General features: G+C 36.4%; 1 protein-coding gene across 1 annotated transcript; it reads right to left on the reverse strand.

Moving 5' to 3' along the window:
* Nucleotides 1–6,795: 6,795 nt before the first annotated feature.
* On the reverse strand, nucleotides 6,796–25,985 carry LOC139721356 (alpha-glucosidase-like). The gene is made up of 10 exons (XM_071632673.1): nucleotides 25,769–25,985; nucleotides 23,101–23,280; nucleotides 22,346–22,521; nucleotides 18,979–19,104; nucleotides 18,492–18,626; nucleotides 17,922–18,037; nucleotides 16,021–16,219; nucleotides 15,260–15,442; nucleotides 14,873–15,010; nucleotides 6,796–7,194 (listed from the first exon to the last, which is right to left on the reverse strand). The coding sequence occupies exons 1-10, from the start codon at nucleotides 25,968–25,970 to the stop codon at nucleotides 6,796–6,798; spliced, it is 1,854 nt and encodes a 617-aa protein (XP_071488774.1). The 5' UTR covers nucleotides 25,971–25,985.
* Nucleotides 25,986–26,245: the final 260 nt, after the last annotated feature.

Raw genomic sequence — 26,245 nt, forward strand, 5'->3', positions numbered from 1 at the left:
CAGTGCTAAACTATGTTTAGTCTTCCTTCCAGGCGATTTCAAATATTGTATATATAGTATATATCAAAAAAATCAAAGTCACCTGGAGCGAAGACTAATTACAATAAAACTTTGAAACTCACATATGTTGGACCTTCTACCGGACTTAACATTTTCCCAAAGTATGAATTCTTGAATACAATTAGTTCTCCTTCCAGACGCTTTCAAATATTTCTATGTACAAACATATGGTAACTTCAAAGACGGCTGGAGCAAACACTACTTCAAGTTAGACTTTGAAACTTATATATTTTGGACTTTGTTCACAATTTAACTTTTTTAATAAGTATGAATGCTTAACTAAGTTTAGTCTTCCCTCCAGGTGCCTTCAAATATTGTATATATAGAATATAGGAAAATTTTCAAAGACACCTTGAGAGAAGACTAATTGGAGTTACAATTTCAAATTCCAATATCTTTGACCTGCCACCGGTCTTAACATATTTGTCAAGTATGAGTCCTTCAATACAATTAGTTCTCCTTCCAGACCCTTTCAAATATTTCTATGTACAAACATACGGTAAATTGAAAGACGGCTGGAGCAAAGACTACTTCAAGTTAGACTTTGAAACTTATATATTTTGGACTTTGTTCCCAACTTAAGTTTTTTCTCAAGTATGAGTGCTTAACTTAGTTTAGTCTTCCCTCCAGGCGCTTTCAAATATTGTATATATAGTACAAAGGAAAATATTCAAAGACGCCTGGAGAGAAGACTAATTGGACTTACAATTTCAAAGTCCAATATATTTGACCTGCCACGGGACTCAACATATTTGTCAAGTATCAGTCCTTCAATACAATTAGTTCTCCTTCCAGACCCCTTCAAGTATTTCTATGTACAAATATACGGTAACTTAAAAAACGGCTGGAGTAAAAACTACTTCAAGTTAGACTTTGAAAATTATATATTTTGGACTTTGCACCGAACTTAAGTTTTTTCTCAAGTACGAGTGCTTGACTAAGTTCAGTCTTCCTTACAGGCCCTTTCAAATATTGTACATATTGTAAATATCAAAAAATTCAAAGTCGCCTGGAGCGAAGACTAATTAAACTTACACTTTCAAATTTCGATATATTGAACTTTCCACCACACTTAACTTTTAATCAAAGTATGAATTCTTAACTATAATTAGTTTTTCTTCCAGACGCTTTTGAATTTTTTAATGTACAAAACAAATGGTAAATTTAAAAACGGCTGGAGCAAAAACTACTGGGAGTTAAGATCTGAAATTTTTGATTTCTGTTAGTCTCGATGAGACCTATCTACACTATTAATTTCAACTCTTAAATATATACTTCATATACTGCGGAATACCCGTAACTCTAACCCTAACCCTAACCCTAACCCTAACCCTAACCCTAACCCTAACCCTAACCCTAACCCTAACCCTAACCCTAACCCTAACCCTAACCCTAACCCTAACCCTAACCCTAACCCTAACCCTAACCCTAACCCTAACCCTAACCCTAACCCTAACCCTAACCCTAACCCTAACCCTAACCCTAACCCTAACCCTAACCCTAACCCTAACCCTAACCCTAACCCCCTAACCCTAACCCTAACCCTAACCCTAACCCTAACCCTAACCCTAACCCCCCCCCCCTAACCCTAACCCAAACCCTAACCCTAGCCCCTAACCCTAACCCTAACCCTAACCCTAACCCTAACCCCTAACCCTAACCCTAACCCTAACCCTAACCCTAACCCTTCAAGTTAGACTTTAAAACTTATCTATTTTGGACTTTGTACCGAACTGAATTTTTTTCTCAAGTATGAGTGCTTAACTACGTTTAGTCTTCCTTCAGGCCCTTTCAAATAGTGTAAATATAGTATATTATATTAAATCAAAAAATTCAAAGCCGCCGGGAGCAAAGACTAATTACACTTACACTTTCAAACTTCCATATGTTGGACCTTCCAAGGGATTTAAAATTTTCCCAAAGTATGAATCCTTAACTATAATTAGTTTTTCTTCCAGACACTTTTGAATTTTTTTATGTACAAAGCAAATAGTAACTTTAAAAACGGCTGGAGCAAAAACTACTGGGAGTTAATTAAGATCTGAAAATTTTGGAGTATGTTAGTTTCGATAAGACCTATCTATCCTATTAATTTTAACTCTTAACTGTATACTTCATATACTGCGAAATACCCGTAACTCTAACCCTAACCCTAACCCTAACCCTAACCCTAACCCTAACCTTAACCCCTAACCCTAACCCTTACCCTAACCCTAACCCTAACCTAACCCTAACCCTAACCCTAACCCCCTAACCCTAACCCTAACCCTTCAAGTTAGACTTTAAAACTTATCTATTTTGGACTTTGTACCGAACTGAATTTTTTTCTCAAGTATGAGTGCTTAACTACGTTTAGTCTTCCTTCCAGGCCCTTTCAAATAGTGTAAATATAGTATATTTTAAATCAAAAAATTCAAAGCCGCCGGGAGCAAAGACTAATTACACTTACACTATCAAACTTCCATATGTTGGACCTTCCAAGGGATTTAAACTTTTCCCAAAGTATGAATCCTTAACTATAATTAGTTTTTCTTCCAGACACTTTTGAATTTTTTTATGTACAAAAGAAATAGTAACTTTAAAAATGGCTGGAACAAAAACTACAGGGAGTTAAAAGTCCAGTTTACCTTTGGGAGCAGTCATTTTAAAAATTTTCAAGATATCGCCTTTCATGCATATGTGTAGGTCTGTTGTACCGCAAAGCACCCTCCGATATAAAAGTTTTGCAACAAAGCCTAAGATATCAGGAGATATCATTATTTTTCTCAATAAACCGTAACGGTATACGGTTTAGCCTGGAAACATTTTAATTATAACTATTGTTCACATTTTGTATATTCAGCAATACTTAGTATCGATTTTACTGATTCAAATTTTCACAGTGGTTGTTTCTATCCCTATCTCACATTTTAGAACTATCTTTAAGCACTAATGCTGGGTTTTTGTTTCATCTGCAAATGGTAAATTATGCCTTTAAGATCTGAAATTTTTGGAGTATATTAGTTTCGATAAGACCTATCTATCCTATTAATTTTAACTCTTAACTGTATACTTCATAAACTGCGAAATACCCGTAACTCTAACCCTAACCCTAACCCCTAACCCTAGCCCCTAACCCTAACCCTTAACCCTTAACCCTTACCCTAACCCTAAACCCTAACCATAACCATATCCCTAACCCTATTTGTTTTTTTTTTTTTTGGGGGGGGGGGGTTGTTTGTGTTGAAGCAAAAGAAACAAAAATAGGGCCCTTTACTTTTCTTCTTGTTGTTAGTATTTTTGCTATATGAGGCGAACAATGCTCTGCTATTATAGCCTAAAATGGCGATATACCACTTTGAAGTACTTATGCTCATTATTCTTCCCTACGTAAATTTAATATAACCCCTTTTTTCACATCACTGTAATCTAATATCTATGTATGTATGCTCGGCGGAGTTGATACGGCAAAATTAGTATCGGGAGGTATCTGTCACCCCTCCCTCCACCCATTCTCTCTCTCTCTCTCTCTCTCTCTCTCTCTTCTCTCTTCTTTTCCCTCTCTTGCACGAGCATTATGTAAGACCCCACCTGTTCTATTGTGAGAGAGTGAGGTCCACCATCTCGGGACCTCTTGTATCATTAATGTTAATGACCAGTTACCAAAGAGTCAAGCTGTCTCCTCAATTTCCACACATGAACGATTGCAAACAGTAAGAAATTTATATGTAACGCATGTGATGTATGTAAAATGTATGACCAATGTAAATTGTTGAAATGAAATTAACACAATTATTATATTATAATAGTCCGTCATACTCTAAATGCATGAATTACAGTATGATGTTTGATAATGATAAATTATATATCGTTGAAATTTGATGAAACTGTAAAGCAGTGCCATACAGAGAGAAGATTTTTTTTCGAAGATACAACATCAGATACTCTATCAGCTCTGCTGACGGTTAAACTTTGAAGTTTATTCAATGTAATAATGTTCGTTTTTCATAAGTTCAGTGTAAATCTACTAGGGGTTACAAAAACATTTCCCACTTTTGATCCTTCATAGTTAAAAACTATGATATCAGATAATAACATTGATATGAGCAGTAGCTGAATAGTGTACTAGTTTTGTTGCAGATAATTGAAAATGAAAGCATAATTCAGTTTCATAAAATTCAACATCAATTTTTCATTTAGGTTTCAGATTTTGCTCATTTTCAACCCTCTGTACAAAACTTTAACTTTGCACAGGGATTACTAGTACTGGTGTGTATAGGAGTGTGTAGCTAAGTTGACACCCAGACAATGGTTCTGGACAATAGCCAGGATTGGAATGCTCTATTACATTTATGAGGAATTCCACTATCACAGCTAGTCTTTATTCATTCTGAAATGTGGTGTATGCAAGCACATGGAAACATGTGCTTACGTTTTTCATTTGCATGCATTCCACACTCTGTCATGAATTTAGACTAGCAGTGTAGGCAATCCATCGTGAATGATTAATAAAGCATTCATGTGCTTTGGAGCAGAGCTCTGAATAGGTGGTAGCCATGTCCGTTGTTCAGGGTCATTGTAAGCACATACTCACCTACACATCAATACTGCCCTACTTTGCCAAAATGAAGCAAGTGACATCGAGTACAAGTGCTACAAATGAAGAAAATATGTTTTTGGGTAGGCCCTTCAACATGGAAATTTGTGAAGAGAAATATTATCGGTATTCGTGCAAGTCATATGGTGATGCATTTATGACAATTCGAAGAATTTTGATATTCCCATAAAAAACTCATTATTATGTAACTTGCTTACTTTCGCCAAAGTACTAATAGATGTGTAGCAAACATGAAAGATCTGGCAAAAGGAAGCATGTGACAATCATATCATGAGTAGGTGCCTATGTTACTTGCTTCCTTTCGCCAAAGTATTGTATATTTGCATAGCAAGCACAAAAAAATGGCAAAAGGAAGCAAGTGACAATTATATCATAAGGATGTCACTTGCTTCCTTTTGCCGAAGTATTTTAGATTGTGTGTAAATAGTTTACATGTATAAATAATTTGTCAAAAGGAAGCAACTGACAATCATATCACATGAGGTTGTAACTTGCTTCATTTCGCCAAAGTATTTCAGATTATTAGCAAACATGAAAAATTTTTCAAAAGGAAGCAAGTGACAATCATATCATGAGACTGCTACTTGCACTTCCTTTTGCAAATGTATTGTAGATTTGATTGGCAAACATAAAAAATTGGCAAAGGGAAGCAAGTGACAATCATATCATGAGGTGGTAACTTGCTCCCTTTTTGCCAATTCTTTTCATGCAATTTTGTGCACTTGCTTCCTTTTGCCACCCGAATATCTCAGAAATGGGCCAAATTGTAACTTTTGGATTTTTCAGTTAAATAGAGCATGCCTTAAAGATCAGAATGTGGAAAATGTTTTGTGTATGATTGTCTGGCGACATTTAACTATCATTCAGAAATTACAGTTTTTATTTATCTAGTCAAATGTTTGAAAGAGATGAACTTGGGTACTGTCGAGTCATTAACAATCATTTCATTCGAATGTTTAGTTATAGAATAGAATCAGAAAATGCTATGACAATCATAGTTACTGGCCTAATAAATATTTTCAAGCCAAGCCCACGACTAGGGTATTAAATCGATTCCGAGATAGTAAATATATATATATATATATATATATATATATATATATATAAAGTTATATTCATCAATCTATTAACATGACTCACCAGGAATTGTGCATGAGTGACGGTATTTACTGCAGTGTAACTTCGCAAAATTAATCAAATTCCCAAGAACAGCCTGTAATATGCATTTCGTTGCTGCTCCCTTGCTGCTCCCTTACAAACAGAGAGTTTGTGAAGGAGTCACGCTTACTGACATATAGTGACTCAGATGATCGATTCCTTTCGCCTAGAGTATTCCACCGGTTATACATGGTGCATAACGATTCTTTAACATGATGTAGCTTGAAATGGATCATGATTAAAAAACATAATTATGATGCATACCTACATATATAAAAGCAATTATGTAAGAAATAAAATATCACTGCAGAATGAAATTTAAGGACATCCTTGTTATCAGATATTACAACTAATTTATCCAACTGGTATTTGATTAAAGCATCGAGTGATCTTTGATAAAATCAAGTAGTACATACTGAGGAAACACGAATATATAGTCGAATTTTTTCACATGTTTATGATGTTTAAAATGATATGAAGACAGGCTTGTAAATAATTAATGAAAAGTAAAGAAAGTTAGTGTAACATACAATGTAAAATCACATGCAAGATGTAATTGTCTATTATGTTTAGATTGTTCCCTGGACCCAGGGAGTCTAAGAATCCTTTGTCCTGATTCTAAAATGCGCCAATCCTTGCTAGAGATGCACTCATTCTGGGTCAGTCATTAATATCGGAAACTGATGTTGTGACTGAACATGCTACAACGATGATAAAACTGTCTAGCTTTTTGAACAATGGCATTAACCTTTTTGTTTTTTTTTTTTTTTGCCTTTAGATAATAGCAATCACCAATGATCACCTTTAGACTTTTTTAAGTCCATTGTCTATGTGGCATAGGCTAAATAGTTGTAAATATTATCCCATTTACAAGATACACTCTAGTTACATTGACTTACATGCGATTTATGAACTGCCCAGTAAAGACACATTTGAACAACCTTGATATGTGTAAATTAAAAGTGATGAGATGTGTTCAGCTATAGCTCTGTCTTGATGTTGGTGATACTTCCAAGGCGGACGACCAAAGCTTCACCTTGCCGAAGTTCCACCTTGTCCAAGCTGATAAGATCGCCGTTCCGATCCATATTTGAGCTGATCTCCACTACTCCCTGACGTTCGCTTGGTGTTAATCCGTTTGCACCAAGTTCTTTGACGAAGTCGCTAACCAAAGTCCCATTTTGACCAAAGTGAATTGCAACAAGATAGGAGGACTCCTTCTCATCGACCTTGTCCTCTGGCACGCGGAGGAAGGAGAACAAGTTCTCATCGACGAGTGCATACTTCATGGTATTTGTTTGGAAGGCAGACTTCGTCTTACGAATATGAGCTAGAGATTTGTAGAGCTGAAGCATCGATGTTGGATTTTGAAGTTGAGACTATACAAGGAGAAAATGGTATCAGTCAGGGAAATATCGACCGTATTTTTTTTCTTTTGCTTGCCGGTTGGGCTTATAAGATCTCTATGAATTGAACCTTTACGTGGCTTGAAATAATAGAGAAAACTTAAGAAATGAAATATTTCATAAGGCATTGGTGGCTTGAAAGAATAGAGAAAACTTAAGAAATGAAATATTTCATAAGGCATTAAAATGACACTATAAAAAAAGATAATCATGTATATTATATAAATTGCCAGATATAAGAAATGTGCGTCAGAAAACACGTACAGTGACTTTAAGACAGAATGAAAACAATAACATACCAGCTATACTTTGCGGAAGCCAGCTGAAAAATGTGTAAATTATTCAAATGTGAATGTCATTAACATTTATCAGTTCTGTGTTCTATGCATTTGTTACTGGCTTGTCTTTATGATTTTTTCTATGCTTGCCGACTCGCTACATTTTCCGTGAATACAGTAGACCAAAATCATTAGATATATATTCGTCCTAAAGGTTTTTTTTTTTTTTGCTGTAATTATGCACAGCTGATACGTATTATCATTGTATACCCCTCCATGTGAATGATATAATGACGCATTTAATTTTCAGAATGACGACGGCATGCTTAATTCATTAATGCCCCCTCTTGCAACAAAACACACACACACACACACACTGCCAAATCAATCTAACACATCGGTTCTCTTTGAAGAATGTAGTGGGGTTTTTTTTAAGGTTCAACTGGCATGTGAAATGAATAATCATTTTACCATGACCTGACTCGAATTGCCCCTTCTAGTAAAGTTAAACAATTGGAACATAAGGTGAAGACATTCTCAAAGAATACGCTTGCTATGCTAGACATAAATATTAGTATAATAAAAATTATTTATAAACTTTTTGATGGTTTCCAGATATATTTAGATAATCACGGGGGGGGGGGGGGAGGGAACTCGCCCCCCCCCCACTTTTTGTTTTGCACCCGTACATAGGAATACATAGGGTGTCACCACTTTGGGTACCCCCCCCCCCCCACACACACACACACACACTTTGTTTTTAACCCGGAAGTGGCAGTATAAAAGAAAAATAGATTGAAACCTTTCAGCACTGTAAAGCATTTGTTTTTGCGCTGAAGACCTTTTTTTTTTTCTTGTTAACTCGTGAAACATGGAAGTGCCCCCCCAAAAAAAACTTTTCAAAACGTGGCGTTTATATACAGTAAAGATGAAAACTGTGAAGAATCTAAAAGCGATATATGTCGTATCAAAATATTCTTACAAAGATATACTAGTAGTGGATAGCTTCAATTAATATTTTTCAACGTTTGGTGACATTTTCTTCCATACATCCAGCAGTGAGATAAATACTTGTCAGAAAGTTTTAAAACTATCCAAATATCAATTCTGTTATGGGTATGTTTTTCTATTTTTTGTTTTGTATTTTTTGTTTTGTTTTGTTTTTCCTTCTTCAAACAAATACGCATAGAATAACAGATATCACTGTTTTCAATTACAAAAAGTGAGGCATTTGATGATATAAGTGATATTATCAAATGAAGGCAAACTCTTTTCTATTGTTGATCCTGTCTCACATTCCCTTGAATACGTTTATATCAAGTATTGCTTTTCCTGACCAGCTGAAATTTGCCAAGGTTAGTCTCCTGTAAAGGCGATAGTCTTGTACCAATAATTGTAGGCCCGTTATTACTTTCGTTGTTATCACACGTCCCTGCAAACTTGATATTAACCAAAAAAAAAAGATTTCTTTTTCTCAATTTTCATGATTCCCAATGTGGATTTCGCAAAGAATACAGTATACAAATAATGACTGTTATGAGGGGCACAGTTAAAATTATGGGCCCAAGGTGATGTGAAAACCATAACTATGCCCGAAGCGAAGCTGAGTGCATAATTATGGCTCACCGAGGGCCTACATAATTTTAACAGTGCCCCGAATATCAAGCTGTCATGATTTGTTTTATATACCGAAAATATAGATTCCGAAATACAGATACCGAAAATAAAAATTCTAGTCTCTTTTACAGCACTCGTAATCAACGTTGATCGACAGCGCGGCGGTCGCATCATTGGTGCATACATATGAGTGATCTATGTGTATGGGGTTGCGACTGTCTCCAAACCTATTTACAGGGCACAGTTGATTTTATGCCCCGGGCACAGTAAATTATGACGTCATTTTGATCAAAAATGGTAAACAGCTATTTTCATGACTCCACTTTTAACCAATCAGATGAGAGGAATCTATATGTGAGGTATATAATACCATTTATGGTCTTTTGAAATTCGTTTTAAAGTCGGACACATTATGAATAATTGCTCACATCTTATAGTTATTTTCAGGGAGTTCTTCGAGGCCTTGGACACTATCAACTATGAAATGTTGCTTCACAAGTAATCCCATTTGCCATATGTGGCAAGGCATTCAAAGGAATATGTTTCAAGCCTTGGAGTTCAACAATTAAGGTAGTCTCCCAGGCCATCTATTGTTTATGCATACAAATAACGATTGCAGATCTTCTATTACCCCACTTTTATACTCTTTGCACATGATTCAAATGTTTTCTTTTAACAACAAAATCCAATTACTTCCATGTACAAGTTTCAATTCGATAAAAGTTTACAATGAATATACGAACAAATAAATTGTCCTCATATCTTCAGAAAACTAAGTGCATGCCTTTTAACAATGTTTAGTGGCGTTGCTTTAGAGAGTACGTCAGAAATTAAATTTCCAGGTGTCGCTTTAGACATAAATTGGCTTGAAGACCATAGCAGTCAATATCTGTAAAGAGATTTCACGTAACATTAATATTATTAAGAGTCTTAAGTCGCACATTTCATCTTTTGCTGTTTTTGATGTTTATTTTCTTTTTTCATATCACTGAACACCCATGAAAAAATTTGGTCGAAAAACTGCAGTTATCACGAAGGAATTCTTGTGGACTCCACCCACGTAAACATTCACATGCATCATTCTGTAGAATACAGAATTATTAATGATTTCTTTAACTTGGGACAATAACATGTTTAATAACAATAACAATGACATTCTGTAGAATACAGAATTATTAATGATTTCTTTAACTTGGGACAATAACATGTTTAATAACAATGACAATTGAAACGAACGCATTGGCGACTTCATGTTTCCAGGAAATAAATAATTTCATAACTATCCTAGTAGACAATCCAAGAACTGTCACTTTTCCTTCTTAAGAACTTCATTACGTCTATGTTGAATTTTTTTTTTTCTGTTTAAGTCCTATCGAGGCAGCGTTTTTAACTAGCACTACGACTAATGCATAACAAACTAGAGTAACTATCATTATTCTCAGATAATGAAATGCATACTTCATTTTATTAGCAGAGCTTTACAGGTGCATGTGCCCCCATCCGCTGGTTTAAAAAAAAATATCAAAATGGTAATTCAAGGGTTAGTAAACTGCCTTTGACATCGACATAAAAGGGTGATCAAGAAATAAGATATTTTTCTAAGATTTCTTTTAACCATAATTAAAGAGGTATATAGTGTGAAACATTGTTCAAAAAGCTCGGAGCCGACAAAAGATTGTGATTCAGCGTGATACCTGGTTGGCATTCTGAATATAAGCAAGATGTGCGCAGTGTACTCAGAACATCCGAAAGGCAAAAAGAGTCGCTGCAATGTCGCGCAATGTGATGTGTAGAATGTACACCTTTGTACCTTACGTTTCGTTATATCAAAGCTAGATCGTTGATTTTGCAGTGTTGCTTTACATACTAGTCTATATTAAAATGCCTTGCATTGTCAATAATAAGACTTGACCTTGGCTATTTCCTAACTTTTCCATGTATATAAAGCACACACACACACACACACACACACACACACAAACAATTAGGGGATGCTCTAAAGTGCAGATTTTGGACATCCTTCCCCCGCTTGGTCACTTCGACGCCCCCTCGCTGGTCATACCTCCCCCAAACATAAACCGAGACCCTTGACTACCAGTGGCGGATCCGGGGGGGGGGGGCGCACCGGGCGCCCCAACCCACTCTTAATTTTCAAAGCGAATAAATATAGCTACAAACGGCAGTTTTTGGACTGTAAAATGTCAAAATTTCAAGGTCGCTCGCTCCGCTCGCTCGCAATTAATCGTTATGCCATTCTCCTGATGTTGCTGCCAGCAGTCGCGCCCGGTGCCCCCCCCCCCCCCCTCCCACTCCCTCCCTTAATTTCCCAAGCGAAAAAATATAGCTACAAACGACAGTTTTGGGATTGTAAAAAGTCAAAATTTTCAAGCTCGCGAGCGAGCCATTTAATCGTTATGCCATTCTCCTGATGTTGCTGCCAGTAATTGCCAGCAGTTGCGCCCGGTGCGCCCCCCCCCCCCTTAATTTCCAAAGCGAAAAATATATAGCTACAAACGGCAGTTTTTGGACTGTAAAATGTCAAAATTTTCAAGCTCGCTCGCTCCGCTCGCTCGCATTTAATTGTTATGCAATTCTCCTGATGTTGCAGCCAGTAATTTGTCGTTTCACACCGTCATTCCATAATCCATGTAAGGAAAACTTACAATGTTGCTCAATGACTGCGCTGTGGAATGTATCACATTCCGTTATGTATTGTAGTCCCCATTAAGTTTGCAGACTGACAGCGCACGCGCACACACACACACGCACGCACGCATGCACAAGCATACACACCCTCAAAATTACTTTTCCACGAGGTCCCCCCCCCCCAATGTCTTGACCCACGGTACGCCACTGCTCACCGTTGTTGTTCCAAGTTCTCAATAGCAGGTGTAGGCCTTTTAGATTCATGGACTGTTTCTATGTTTTTGTATGTGTGTCTTTTTGTAGTTCTTGTTTATTTATATTTCCCTGTCTGTTATGTAATGTCCGTGTGTTTGAATTACTTCATGTTTTCCCTCTGTAAATTTTTTATGATTGTATGAGTTTTGTGCAAAATAAGCACTCCATTTTACTGAACCTCTCCTTCTTTTTTTTCTTAGAGCATGGACAGTGGCGTATCTAGGGGGGGGCAAGGGGGGCACGTGCCCCGGGCGCCACTCCTTGGGGGCGCCGAAAACGAAAAAAACGAAAAAAGAAAAAGAAAAAGAAAAAGAAAAAAAGAAGAAGAAGAAGAAGAAGAAGGAAAAAAAAAAAAAAAACTCGCCCGGACTGGGGGCGGCAGGGGGGGGGGGGGAAGAAAACCAAATCAAACAAGATAAAAACAAAAAATGACAATGTTGATTGTGTTCACACAAGAATTCCATGTTTTGTAAGCTGAAATTTAGGCTCGCTCGCTGCGCTCGCTCGACAAAATGTATAGAAAAGAAGATAAGAACAAAACGTGATGATAACGCGGACAAAATGACAATGTATATCGTGTTCACACATGCCATTGTTAGAAGGCAAAATGTTACACGGAGCAGCGGCTGCAATTTTATTTCTTTCGTTCTGAAGCGATCGCCTGCTGGATCAAACGAGGGCACAAAAGGTGTCGAACATTACGGGGGGGGGCGCAAAAAAAAATCAAACAAGATAAGAACAAACGTAATGATGACGCGGATATATACAAATTTCGGCTCACTCGCGCGTAATAATTTAGAGTATTTTTTATCAAGTCCTCAGTTTGTTGGTATAAATCGTTGTCTATAAGGCCGTCACTATATCTTGATTAGAATTGTAAGATTTAATAAGCAAAAAATGGCAAGAATTCCATGTTTTGTACGCTGAAATACAAAAATTTTCGGCTCGCTCGCTGCGCTCGCTCGCCAAAATTTACCAAAAAAGAAGATAAGAACAAAACGTGATGATGGCGCGGAAATATACGAATTTCGGCTCACTCGTGCGTACTAATTTGGAATATTTTTTCAACTCCTCAGTTTGTTGGTATAAGTCGTTATCTATAAGGCCGTCACTTATGTATCTTGATTAGAATTGTAAGATTTAATAAGCAAAAAATGACAAGAATTCCATGTTTTGTAAGCTGAAATACAAAAATTTTCTGCTCGCTCGCTGCGCTCGCTCGCCAAAATTCATCAAAAAAAAAAAAAAAAAAGAGAAGAAGATAAGAACAAAACGTGATGATGGCGCGGAAATATACGAATTTCGGCTCACTCGTGCGTACTAATTTGGAGTATTTTTTCAAGTCCTAAGTTTGTTGGTATAAATCGTTATCTATAAGGCCGTCACAATATCTTGATTAGAATTGTAAGATTTGATAAGCAAAAAAATGACAAGAATTCCATGTATTGTAAGCTAAAATACAAAAATTTTCGGCTCGCTCGCTGCGCTCGCTCGCCCCAATTTATCAAAAAAAAAAAAAAAAAGAGAAGAAGATAAGAACCAAACGTGATGATGACGCGAAATATACAAAAATTTTCGGCTCGCACGCTGCGCTCGCTCGCCAATATTTATCTAAATTTATTACATTTAAATCACCCTCAAAAGACCCCTTTTAAGTGCTTGAAAAAGCATATGTGAACCTTTTTTCTAAAAGTCCCTACCGGGATGGGGTTGAGGTTGAACACTTTTTCAGAAATTAGGGGTGCAATTTTCGCGCTTGCCCCGGGCGCCGTTTTCCCTAGATACGCCACTGAGCATGGATACTGTAACAAGTTTGGTGTGAAACTTTGCAAACTCCCTTTCAAGTCATCAATTACCTCTAATCAAATATTGTGTGTACAAGATCATTGGTAATTTTCTTCTATTATATTAATATGTTCTCTTGAAGAAAAAAATAAAAAGATGAATAGAGTGACAGGATACGGTATGCTGTACAAATGAAGTCGTGGCCAGGACTGCGTTTGGAAATTGGTCAAGAACAAGGATTTATATGGTCAATTTAATTGGTATTGTTTGTGGTAGTGATCCGGTAAAGATCATGTGTACAATTGATTGTTTGGACTGGCAAAAGACCTCTGCTTTCAATTATTCCATTCCACGAAGATCAAAGCGCGTTACAGTAGGGCCCTTCTATGTATTCGCGATATACTTTCAGCAGACTTCATAAGTTTTTGACATATGCTAACAAACTTTATATTGATTATATTTTTTGAAACCCTTATTAGTCTTTACCTGCAGCACTTGACATTGGAGTTTATCTTTCGAGCATAAAATGAATATTACAAAAGTCTGTGATATTTCTTTTCTAATCTATGATTTTATTTCAAATGATAAAATGTGCAAGTTATGTTATTTACTAATGTCTTGTAAGATTGTCCCCTGAGAACGATTACACATAGAGAGCATGTACTGTATTGTGTGTGTGTGTGTGTGTGTGTGTGTGCTCTAAACACACGAAAAGAATATCCCAAACATCATTCCCAGAGCTTCAGAAGAAAACACAGTCCTTTCAAGACGATACATGTTTTACATATATCTTACTTTGTACACTGTACACAAATGACTACACAATATATGTCTGGCCCAATAAATGCGACGAGTTCATTTTTTTTAACATTGTCTGTCACAGAGCAGTTTATGACCTGTGTTTGTCTCAGTTTTCAGATGCGTTTAGATAAATTAATTCTGTTTTAATTATCAGTCAAACCCCGGTATCAATACAACTAATGTAGTTAATATCATTATTCATAAATATCGCTATAGTCGATAACTTTTAAGTTCATCTTAGAAGACAAATTAGCTGTAAAGTTACATACCTGTACATTTGTCCCAGTCTTGTGATTTTCATGAACAGGCAGCCATGTTTTGTTTGCAGAGCTGAACCCAGCGTTCTTAGTTCCGTCCCATTGCATGGGGGATCTCTCGGGATCACGAGAATATTCTTTCCAGCAGCACTACCACATATGAATAAAGATGACAGAGAAAGGAGTGCAGTCAGCTTCAAAATTAAGTCATGAAGTACCATTTGTCACAAAGTAGATATCTTTCTGCAACTCTCACGTTTGATAAAACAATTTGCAGAAGCAGAGGATTAATAATGCGTTAAAAATGTTTGGTAACATGTGCGCTTTAAATGTTGTTATCTCTTGCTTAGATTAGAAAATAGAACCGCCACAACTGAAAGTTGCTAATGTGCATTTTACCGGGTTGTTTTTGCCGAATGGGTCTTGCGTCTCCTCGAAGCTAACTTCGATATGCTCCATACCCAGCTCTTCCCCGTAGTATGTAGTGGGTGTACCCGGCAATAACAAGTTGAGCACGTTTGCTGCACGACAGAATTCGTGGCCAAGCCGATGACTCACCCGGAAATTGTCATGGTTACCAATCTTCAGACAGACCAAGACAGAAAATAAAGGTCAGTTGTAATAATTCTAACCAGATATACGTTGCCCGAAGGGCATGATAGCAAACAATGCAATTTAATTGGTGAAATTTGGTGGATTCTTGTGCATAATTGATTCTAGTTTGTATCCAGTAGTTCTTGTTAAACAAGTCACGGGCATATTTTCCGGTCGTCATAAGCAACAACAACATGCATAAGTATAACAATAACAGTATAACCTTATTCCAAGGGACGGAGGGCAATGATTACCCATATGATGATATTGCCACTCTTTGTCAAAAGCGATTCCTGCAATGAGTGCAGGAGTCGCATTTGCAAGACTATGTACACCTCACGGGCATTCAGATGTGAGAGAGTGGGCCACAGAGTACTTGAAGCAAGAATATCATTGTGAAACATTTTCATAACGATGGACTGTGAAGTCGGTCAACTTACCGAGGCCTCGTCATGTGCATGGGGACATCATTGAAAAACATTTTACAACGGAGACAGACATGACTGACACACATTGGTTGATGATACATAGACTGGTAGCAGCAGCAAAACAATGAGTCTCCTTACCACCCAGTTCGGCCATTTGTCTCCATCAGTAACGCGCATCCAGCTATCGACTAGCTGGTAGACCTTGGTTCCAGAAAGGTTGTCCTTATTAAGCCCGATGAGCTGAAAGTTAAACGGGTAGTCTGCTTCGGGCTCCTCATCAGTGCCGTAGTAGTCAAGAAGATTAGCAGGGCTGTCGTATGTCTCAGTCATCATAAATCTTTAACATCATCGAGGAAAAAAAAGTTGACCATGTCATGGATGGCACAATGTATAATGTAATGAAAAAAAGACAAACAAACAAACAAATGCAAGTGAAAACCTTTGACGCTTGAATACAGAATATGATCCTTACTTCCAAGGGATCCTGAATATTTATGTTGTTAAAATTATCATTTTCTCATGGTAATGTCAAGCCCGTTTTGATTAGTGGTGAAATGAGGCACCTAAGAAACTTATGACGTTTGATAGTCAGAGTACCATATATGAAGCCATGCTAAACCCAATGAAAGTTTGTGAACTTGACATCTAATCATGAACGCGTTCATGCGTAAGATAGCCATCTTTTAGATACTCGTAATTTTTCATTCATTTTCTTTTTTGCAAATGTTGCCAATCGTTTGTATTTATTCAATTGAAAACAGCTTCCTGCAAGATTCTGTCACGCGCATAATTTATGCATTATCCTATAATTGCTTGTATTTTCTGTGCTTTTATTACCAATGCATTTTGTCGATTTCTAAGCTCTGTCTTGATGTTGCTGAAGGAGAGAAGATACCAAAAGAAATAGATACTTCATACTCACCCTGATAAATTTTCTTAAAAACAGTAAAAGGGTTATCTTAACTAGGAATGGGCAATAACAAGCTCTTAATCTTCAGAAACATAAGACAAACTGAAGAAAGAGAACAGCGTCATTGAAAGTAGTGTGAGAAATTAAATTTAAAAGGTATAAATCCTGTAAAGAAAATCTCTCTCACTGCCTCGATTTAAAGGGTGTGTACAGTTCTGGTCGAGGTGAGGATTTAGCTTTTAACGTTTTGCGAGAAATTCAGAAACCACTCAATGAGATGTCAAAGAGCATGCAATTATTGTTTGTTTGGTTTATTTCTGCATTTTCTTTCTCCGAATACAATTGCAAATGAAAACAAAATGATACAGATACATACAAATCAATACAAAAAAAAAATCATTTGCGTAACAACATTCAGTCTGAAGTGGCATAATTATGAATCAAAATAACATATTAAGGCTTACTGTATCTAATAACAAAGGAGAAATCAATACAGGGGACCGTCATCATAAGCAGAGCTTGACGTGGATGAGGCCCTATCTGAATATGTGATACCAATGTAATACAACACCAATTATATATGTACTCATAAAACTCTTAATCTTAATACACAAAACACATTTTGCTACAGAAAAAAAAAAACAGAAAAGAAAAATAGTGACTTGGCGCTTTAGAACAAGAAACAAAATTATAAGGGGTATCAAAAGTTGATTTGATGAAAATCGGCTTTGAAATGGCTGAGATATCCAAAAACAAGGTGAAACAAAGATATCCTAACCTAATGAAAGGCGTAGCCTGTCGCCTTTTATTGTTATCACTTTTTTGGATATCTCAGCCATTTGAAAACAAATTTTCATCAAATAAACGTGGATCCTTCTTAAAATTACATGCTCTTCAATATTTTATAAGAGGTTTCTCATTATCTCACTTAGGAATTTTCAAAACATGAATCTCCACCTCAGCCAGTAGGGCCTACTGTACAGTCCCTTTAAGTACCATAAACGCAAGTACATGTCTTCATTGCAGTTCTGTCAGTTTGATTATGCCGCGCTTTCATAAAAGCGACATTTTACAGGAGAAACGACCTTTTTTTAGTCAAAGAAAACACATAGAATGAGTTGTAACAAACCTGTAATTTGGTTCAGTGCTATAGGGCGCCATGACCTCTGACCGCCAAGATTTGATTATGATATGGTGATCAGGTTGATTAAAGGTGAAGTTGTGGAGAAGACTGTCGTATTGGACCTGTCGATAAGATAAGTGGACCGCTTTATCATCTAAAGGAAGAAGTGGATGATTAATTTGCGAAGGGTTTGTCAGAAAAAAAAAAATAAAACACTGGGATTTTATGAAAATGAATGCATTAAACAATTACCTGCCTAAACATCCAATTCATAAATGCATGTCAATGAAGTCATAGTTTTTGCAGAGGAGCACCATTTGTTTGTTTCATGATTTTTTTTTTTTTTTTTGGGGGGGAGGGGGCAATAATAGGGGATAGGGCGAAAGTGCATATGACATAGAAGACATACAGTTAATTCTTAAATACCTGGATGTCTATGTTTTTTCTTGAATTCAAAAGCGTTCAAACAGAACAAACCATGAAAGTTACAAGCACGTTCATAATGAATGAGCAAGTTTCACCTAACGTTGTAGCCTTTTTGTAAATATCTGATGGCTAAATGCTAGTAAAACATACCATTGTTTCCTCGCCCGTTGGTTTGTAATTGGGATTGAGTGGTTCGTCCCGCCATAAGTAATCTTCTATGACATTGGCGACAGCGTCTACCCGAAGACCGTCCACCCCGCGCTCCATCCAAAATCGAACAACGTCCTGTAAACATGAATATTTCTTGGTCAGAGACTTCATGGCTTTCTTTTCCGATGTCGTCTTTATACCTTTCACACCAACTTCTGTTCCCTTCCCGTTTACTTGTTTGTCTAAATTACTGTGATCACGACTTTGTCATGACCATACTGGCACAACCAGACTGTGGTTGATCATATTTCTTTAGTTTCGACCTCTTATCCTGTCTTCTTCTTTAAACATTTCATCAAAAAAAAAAGAAGGTCTGTTTGGCAAATCAAATCATTGAGCTTCAAAATAATTGCAGAGTTTTGCTACTGATTTGTTTTTCTTTCAATCTGAAATAGATTGTACTGAATAGTATGTTTGTGATACTTACTTTCATCTCCTGACGGACATCTTGGTTGATATAATTAAGGTCTGGCTGTTCCTTGAGAAAAGCATGCATGTAGAATTGCTGCCTCTCCTCCACCCATTCCCAAACAGATCCACCGAAGACACTCACCTGTTGTCAAACATGTAAATTACGGATATCAACGAAAATAAATTTTGGATGCAATTGAGTAAATTTGCACTTAATAATTATGCATTTGAGCTTGAAAACAAAGGATAATATTTCCACTTTACATTTATTCATGCAGACACAATTTTTCTCATATCTGATCATTATACGAAGTAATAGATTGCATGATATCTCGATCTGTTACCTGCTCCAATAATGATAGACACGAAGTTAGCGTGTATTTTAGTGTAAAGCTGTCATACAGTGTTGCTGCGATTGTCAACCACGAGTCAATATGAAATGCTAAAAAAAAACACTATACTTTGGTGTGTTTTGAGATGATGTTTTATGATTGAAAAAAAAGTGTTTTCTGTGCATAAAGGATGGAATGGACAGAAAACTTCAAAACACACACCAAGACTTTCAACGGATGTCTGGACGTACAGCTAGCTTTTATCTTGAATAAGGTATAGCTTTTAATGGATATGCCTAATCAATCTGAACGTATTATTACCACACTGGTATGGATTATCTTTAAATATCTGATCTGTGAACTTTGAAAAGTACTTGGGATGTGCACAACACGTGCGTCATACCGTGTCCATTTCTGGCATTACGGTGAGGTGTTCTATACCAATACAAGTGGCAACCACGCATCATGAATTAAACCACATTTATATATTCTGCTTTGATTGTTTGGCAAAAACAATAGAAAATAGTTGAATATATTCTGCTCATGCAATATGTTTCGTGTTGTTTTTGTTTACTTGTATCGTTTGCAAGCATTATGTAGACCACAATGTGGGGTTTTAAAGCGTGTAGTGCAGTGCTGTATTGAAGTATGTAAAATGAATCAATTAATTTCTTTACTCTGTGAAAAGTATTGGGTGGAATATTTAAAAGTTCAACTATCTTCCGAATCCAGGCTTTTTTTTAACTGTATATGAAATTTGGTGCAAAAATAAATGCAATCTGTGGGTTGAACGATTGTTACAAAAGAAAATAACATCTGCTGCATATCTGTTTTTACTGAAAGGTTATGACTTTCATTTCAATACAACAGTAAACAGTTTTGTGTCTTTTTCTTGCAATTTCCCATTTTTTCACTTCGGCAACAGACCTCATAGATAACAATGAAATTTAATCATTGTTCAACAAATCCTGTATATCCATAAATGAAAGAGAAGTGCTCTTGCACTTCTTCTGGAAATGTTGATATCGATCGACGCCTCGCTCGTCACGTTGCTCTGCTTCACGCGAGTCACGTTCCAGCTTTGCATGGCATAGCATGCATATTATGTAAAGTTGATATGACTTGCCCTTTTGATGTTTAAGGATATTCTATATAAGATATTGTATAACGTTATGAAAACAGTTTTGAGGTTTGTTTGTTTTTTTAACCTGGGCAATGTCAGCCTTGCAAGACAAAGAACGTCAAATACAGTGAAGGATTAATTGTACAATTATGAAAAGAAACTTTGAAAGCATTAAAAAACAGGAAAAAAGATAATAGAAAAAGAAAAGCAGAGTGCTAATTATCATACATAGCAAACTGCACTTGGTGAGGTCATGGATGGAAGCATCTTTCTCGGCCAAAAAAAAAAGAAAAAAAAAAGAAAAAATATTACAGCAAACAGTAGTACCCCCTCCCCCAGCACTTACAGCAAAACGATCAAGCCATCAACCCAGCAATTCACTTGCATATAACCTTACATGTGGTAGTCTTACGCATGTGTGACTTGACATGCACCGTCACACGAATGATATTTATCTTATATAACTCATTAATTTTGCTGTTACTGCCAGTGACTTGTATGTGGAATATAGGATACAGTGTCTCTGCCCTAGCGTGACTCAGATCTGATGCATAGATGTATACGAAAACCAGTCTGACTGAAGTCTGAATGTCAAAGACCCTAGTACCCTGCACGCGGGTTACGCCGGAAATGGTAATTTCCTTAAAGATGAAAGTCGGACTGTGCTACGGCCTTTTTTTTCTTTACCCTGCCGTATATCATAATATTTCCTTGAATAGTCCAAATAAGCAGGCCCTATATACTGAAAATGAATTTTAAATAACCAGTAATGGAATGGCTGCTGTGCATGATTTTAATGCACAATTTTGACAACTGAATATCTTGTGTGTCTGATATGCAATTCTTCTCAGGATCAAACAGCGAAATAATTAAAAAGGGAAAAGCACAACAATAACATCATCATCAACAACAACAACAACAACACGTTACTGCAACTTTGGAGGTTGTATCAAGCCTTCCTCTGATATGATAAGTGTGCACTGTTACTACTACTTCTACTGCCACTATAGTTCTTCTAAGACGAGAGCCTAAAATAATAGAGCACAGTTTCTAATCGCTTCATCGGGTTGGAACAGTAGCCATTATGTCTAAGATGCAACCAACATTATATCCGGTCGTGCACATACGAGATAAGAACAAACATAACAGCAGACTGAGCTCAGCACAAGATGCATAGGAACCGATATAATTCTAACAATTTTGTCAAAAAGAAATAAGCAGACGTTGTGGAGTGTGAACCCAATCAAGTTTACTGGTTCCAAATTTAGACATAATTTATGACAGTTTATTAGGCTTTTAAATTTTGACAATTATATATTAAAAAGTCTGAAGACCAGCCTAATTGAATGGGTAATGGAAAGTAGAAATTGTCTCATAGCAAATGTACCTGCCAACTGCAGAAATTTGTTTAAAACAATATGATTTATATGTAAAGCATCTAGCTTGTTAAAGAGCTGTGACACCGTATCAATACACCAGCAATGATGAAAAGTTGCCATAGTCTGCCTAATGAGCTTACAGTAAGTGTTTAAAAAAAAAACTGAGAGTATTAAAGATTCAGTTTGTACCCAACGCAGACTGGGTTTCTTTCATATATGAAAAGAAAATATGATGACAACTCAGAACAAGAGAAAAAAAAAGTCAGAAAATATTGACAAAACACATCAAAGCACAACCGCATATTTTTTTTTCAAATTCTTTGTAAAATATCATAATTGGCCATAGCGTATTATGGTATTGGTTTGGAAATAGTTAGTCCAGAGGTTAGGGTAAAGGGCCTCTCTTATTAGTACTTTGAACTCCTTTATCACATTTTGCTCGCTGCTTTTCTTTCACATTCTTGTCTTGATTTGTTTAAGTAAAAGGGGTTGATTTATCATTAATATTTATCTCTTTTGGACATGTGCCTTTTGTCTGTGGAGACTTACCCAATTGTTTGGCAGACATTCTTTAGGTTCCAAAGAGACACATCCCGCCTTTGGATCGGCCCACACGTAGTAGTCACGATAAGGGTTGCGGTAATCTCTAGTTTTCCTGCTCTCAATGAACCAAGGATGTTTATCACTGGAGTGATTAGGAACAAAGTCCATGATCACCTTAAGACCTGTAGATATATGTAGATGGAGATATTCTTTTAGAAGACTGAAGGTATAAAATAAAGGATAACTTGACATATCGTAACATTTCGTAAAAAGCAGTGGCCCACACTGTTGATTTAAGATTTGTAATGATGAGTCATTTTTTCTTCCTGCCTCATTTTTTCCCGTATTATTTAGACATAGGCTGTAGTTATACAGCCGCTGTGACTATTATTTATAGTGACATTGTGATATTTGAATAGACTGAATAACGTTCCCTTTTGTACATTTGCCCTCTACTTATGGTAATATGGAGGGAGGATAAAGATATATAACGAGAGACAACGAGTATTTTTTATAATCATGCAAACAAGATAGGAAGGAAGGCATATGTGGAGTAAGCATTTTATTTAACAGATTTCTAGAACAAAAATATTCATTAGGCCTTTACTTCTGGAAAGAATACTCTCTGCTAAATTTAGTTCAAGTATAAAGTATGTATAAATAAACACAAATCCACATTTACATAATGTGTGCGTGTCAATACAGAGAGAGATAAAAATATATTGAAGCATAAAATATCGTAGATCCAGAGTTTAACTGACCGAGACTGTGTGCCTCCTTCACTAATTCATCGAAGTCAGAGAGGGTTCCAAAAACAGGATCGATGTCCTTGAAGTCACTGATATCGTAGCCAAAGTCGGCAAAAGGTGACCGATATACTGGACTGATCCATATTGCTCCGACGTGAATATCAACAAAATATTGAAGTCGGCTTGTGATACCTGCATTGGAGATATTTTTTTCTTTCATTACTAATGAAAACTTGTACATGATTGTGCGAATACATAATGCAGTATTCGAGCTAGTGGTTACTTGCATTATGGACATTATTCACATGCATTGGTATAATGAAAGACAGACAAGGGAATACGCATAATTCAAAGATAACAATTTTATTCAACAATAGACAAAAAATCACCCATTAATCACAATCCATGAAACTGCATACTTGTTTAATCCTTGACTCAAGTGTATTTTCCAAATATGTGTGCGTATGTGTGTGTGTGTGTGTGTGTGTGATCTTGAATTACAAAACCAACAAAAGTTGCCAGACGTGGTTTTTACTTACGGGCAGATGCAGAGCAGAATTTAAGCTTTAAAATGATGTATAATTACCCAATGGACTCTCCTAATCCATGGAAACAATGCACACACTTGGAAAATTTTGTACTGAGAAAAGAGACTCTGAAGTATGTCTACGCTGAAGGGTCCATTCAATAGCTTAATCTTGTCAAGCTGCGCTCTGTACAATGAATGGGGGAAAATAGGATGTAAAACTTCTTAGCAACAACAATTAATGGATTATCAGATTAAGCTGAATTATTCAGGTTCTATTAACACATACTGTCCATGACTAATACCAACCTTCAAAACAGCAGCATTATCTTTACAAAAGTTATTAGATTTGAAAGTAAAGAGTGTGTAAAGGTTTTTGAGAAATGGAAAGGGGACTGTAAGTCACACCTAATCACGCTCTTCTAAGAAAAAAAAAACACTATTATAAACAAAATTTTTAATTTGTTTCATGATTCCAAACGTTAGAATGTCGAGAAGAATTGCTCTTTTAGAAAATATGAAAAACCTCAATATTGACAAGATTGACCAAGTTCACCTGCTTTGAGTCCACAGGGCAAGCGACTTTTTGTTGGTTTTGTGATGCGCGGTCACATAAAAGTCATATGGTTTAAAAAATACACCACTTGATACAATCAAGGTAGTTGGTGCTCTCTGTTTTTCGGTTGTTGCATACACGTCTGAAAAACACCTTCCAAATTCTTCACATCATACGTAATATTCAACTAAAAAAGAAATAAACGTTTATAAATCATTTCGTAATAGAGCTAGCTATATCTTCTTTTTTTTTTCGAACTTACTCACTTGTCTGTTCTGGATTGCAATTAACTTCTCAACTTTAATATGTCGTTTTCAACTTCATCCAAAAAGAAAAAAAAAAGCTAAAGGAGGGAGGAGTTTCGAGGGATCTGCATGTAAACAATGACTGTTTGGCAGTAACAAGGGTACTGTAGGTACTTCTCACAGTTATCCCAAATCGTCCTTCAACTGAAGAATACACCATTTTAGAAACTCTTCCTAAACTCTTCCTAAACACTACATATATAATGACATTCCGTGTTCCAGTGTTCATGGTGTTTCATTTTCCCACAAAAATTACATAATTATGTTATCAGCAATGTCATTTTACTTGCCCTTTCATTTGTCAACAATGACCTCATTTGTTATTGACTTTATACTGAAGAGTCATACTCTTTGTACCAGACAAACATATAAAGGTTATTCTATAAATCCACTTCCACTCATTTTCACTAAATCCATGATTCCAATGTCGTTCTTAACTTGTTGCTTGAAATTTACTACTCTTCAGAATACTCTGTAACATTTGTGTAGTTCATTATTTTATAAGTTCAATAACTTTACCTTCATATTCACAAAAAGTATCAATGACTCTGACATTTTCTTATTCATAATACACATTTGTTTCAATTTAGATGGTAAAATAGAAACAATATTTGGTCGTTTGGCCATTAAAAACAAACATCTAAAATTGGTACATTATTTACAAAACAAACTTCCACCCAAAGAGAGAAAGAGAGAGAGGAGAGAGAGAGGGAGAGAGAGAGAGAGGAAGAGAAAAACTTGGAAGAGAAGAAAACATGCGCGCCTGGGTTTCCAGTCCTGAATGCAAGATTTTAGACCGCCGTAAAAGCATGTAAGACTTAACCATCGTCTGGCTGCATTATCTAAGTTCCCTTTTTAGGCACGTCTGCGTTAACGAATCTGTTCATTTGAAAACATGAATCTTAGCCATGTGCTTAAAGTCATGAAAATATTGTAAATCATCACCTATGGGTAAACATCATTTCCGTTTTATACCGTGACATGCATAAAAGCAGTGATAAAGCTATAGGATGTAGTAGGAAACTGAAGAGGGACACGTTCAAAGAATATTGTAGATTATCTAGTGGTAGCAGAAAGATTATTTTCGTATTGATTACTTGTATGACTATGGACATATTACCACTGATTGCCAGTCGCCAAGGGAAGTCGGTTTTCAATTATCAAGGAATTAACATGTTGACAAATAATTTTCATTAATCAAAAAAAAAAACCCTATATGTATAAAATGTATATGAGTGAACATTTGAATGTGCGTACTAGTCATATCTCTACGGGGGGGGGGGGGGGAGATACCTTTCAGATCACCGACTCCATCGCCGTTTGAGTCCATAAAAGATCTAGGGTAGATCTGGTAAATGATCGTGTCTTTCCACCACTCAGTCCAACCGAATGTGCGAGCCTCAGCTAGACTTACTTTCCCTGGTGCGAGATCGAGTCCACCAAACAAGAGGAGACAAAGAATAGCCAGGCTTGTTTCTTTTACACACAGAGCCATACTTAATCTCTTGCAGAATCCGTCTGTAAAAATGAATAGAGCAGCATCGGCTGAGAAGATGTGAAGGTCTATCTATATTCAAGGATACGGCTAACACTAAATGATTCCTCCTACTGCCGTTCAAACCATTACATCGCGACGATATTACAAAAAGGCAAATGAATACCCTGGGAGATGTATTTAGATACTAGTAGAAGGAACTGTACGTCACGTACGGTGTGTTTGCTTGTTTCTACCTTTTTCCCCAAGTTTATTGCGTGGGAGTAAATGTTTGA

This window comes from Diadema antillarum, unplaced genomic scaffold, assembly GCF_040938485.1.
Source record: "Diadema antillarum isolate AM-2024a unplaced genomic scaffold, OU_Dant_1.0 scf00000141, whole genome shotgun sequence".
Taxonomy (NCBI): Eukaryota; Metazoa; Echinodermata; class Echinoidea; order Diadematoida; family Diadematidae; genus Diadema; species Diadema antillarum.

Bases quoted from the DNA above. Each gene is read 5' to 3' on its own strand.
- LOC139721356 (XM_071632673.1), bottom strand. From the start codon at position 25,970: ATGGCTCTGTGTGTAAAAGAAACAAGCCTGGCTATTCTTTGTCTCCTC. The intron at 22,522-23,100 runs GTCAGTTAAACT...ATATATCTACAG, and splicing joins GAAGGAGGCACACAGTCTCG to GTCTTAAGGTGATCATGGAC. The intron at 19,105-22,345 runs GTAAGTCTCCAC...GTTTGACAACAG, and splicing joins AATGTCTGCCAAACAATTGG to GTGAGTGTCTTCGGTGGATC.